Source organism: Alligator sinensis, unplaced genomic scaffold (assembly GCF_000455745.1).
Source record: "Alligator sinensis unplaced genomic scaffold, ASM45574v1 scaffold1354_1, whole genome shotgun sequence".
NCBI classification, from domain to species: domain Eukaryota; kingdom Metazoa; phylum Chordata; order Crocodylia; family Alligatoridae; genus Alligator; species Alligator sinensis.
In genome coordinates, this window is record NW_005842344.1 from 667,011 (window position 1) to 667,309 (window position 299).

The following is a 299-nucleotide window of genomic DNA, read 5'->3' on the forward strand; positions in this document are numbered from 1 at the left end:
CTGCCCCAGCCGCTGCTGGGCAGGCGGGGCTCCGATCTGCCCTGCGCCCAGGCCCCAGCCAGCCCAGTGCCGTCTCCTCCATTACGTCCACGTGCAGAGGGCGGGGGGCACCCCGGGCACGGGCAGCTCGGCACAGCTGACGTGCTCTGCCCCCCACCTCAGCATGCCAATTACTACGGCTCCCTGCTGCAAGCCTCCACCGGCTGCCTGGGCTCCGGCCCCGCTGGCGACGTCCACGTGCCCTTCCGGGACCTGCTGCCCATGGTGCACCCCAACGACATCGTCTTTGACGGTAGGAG

General features: G+C 70.9%; 1 protein-coding gene across 1 annotated transcript in view; it reads left to right on the forward strand.

Moving 5' to 3' along the window:
* The first annotated feature begins 166 nt into the window (after positions 1-166).
* The window catches only part of ISYNA1 (inositol-3-phosphate synthase 1), a 3,908-nt gene continuing 3,775 nt past the window's right edge, over positions 167-299 (forward strand). The window contains exon 1 of the mRNA XM_006028845.3: positions 167-292. Coding sequence (XP_006028907.1) covers positions 262-292 — 31 coding nt within the window. The 5' untranslated portion in view covers positions 167-261. The remainder of the gene's footprint in view (positions 293-299) is intronic.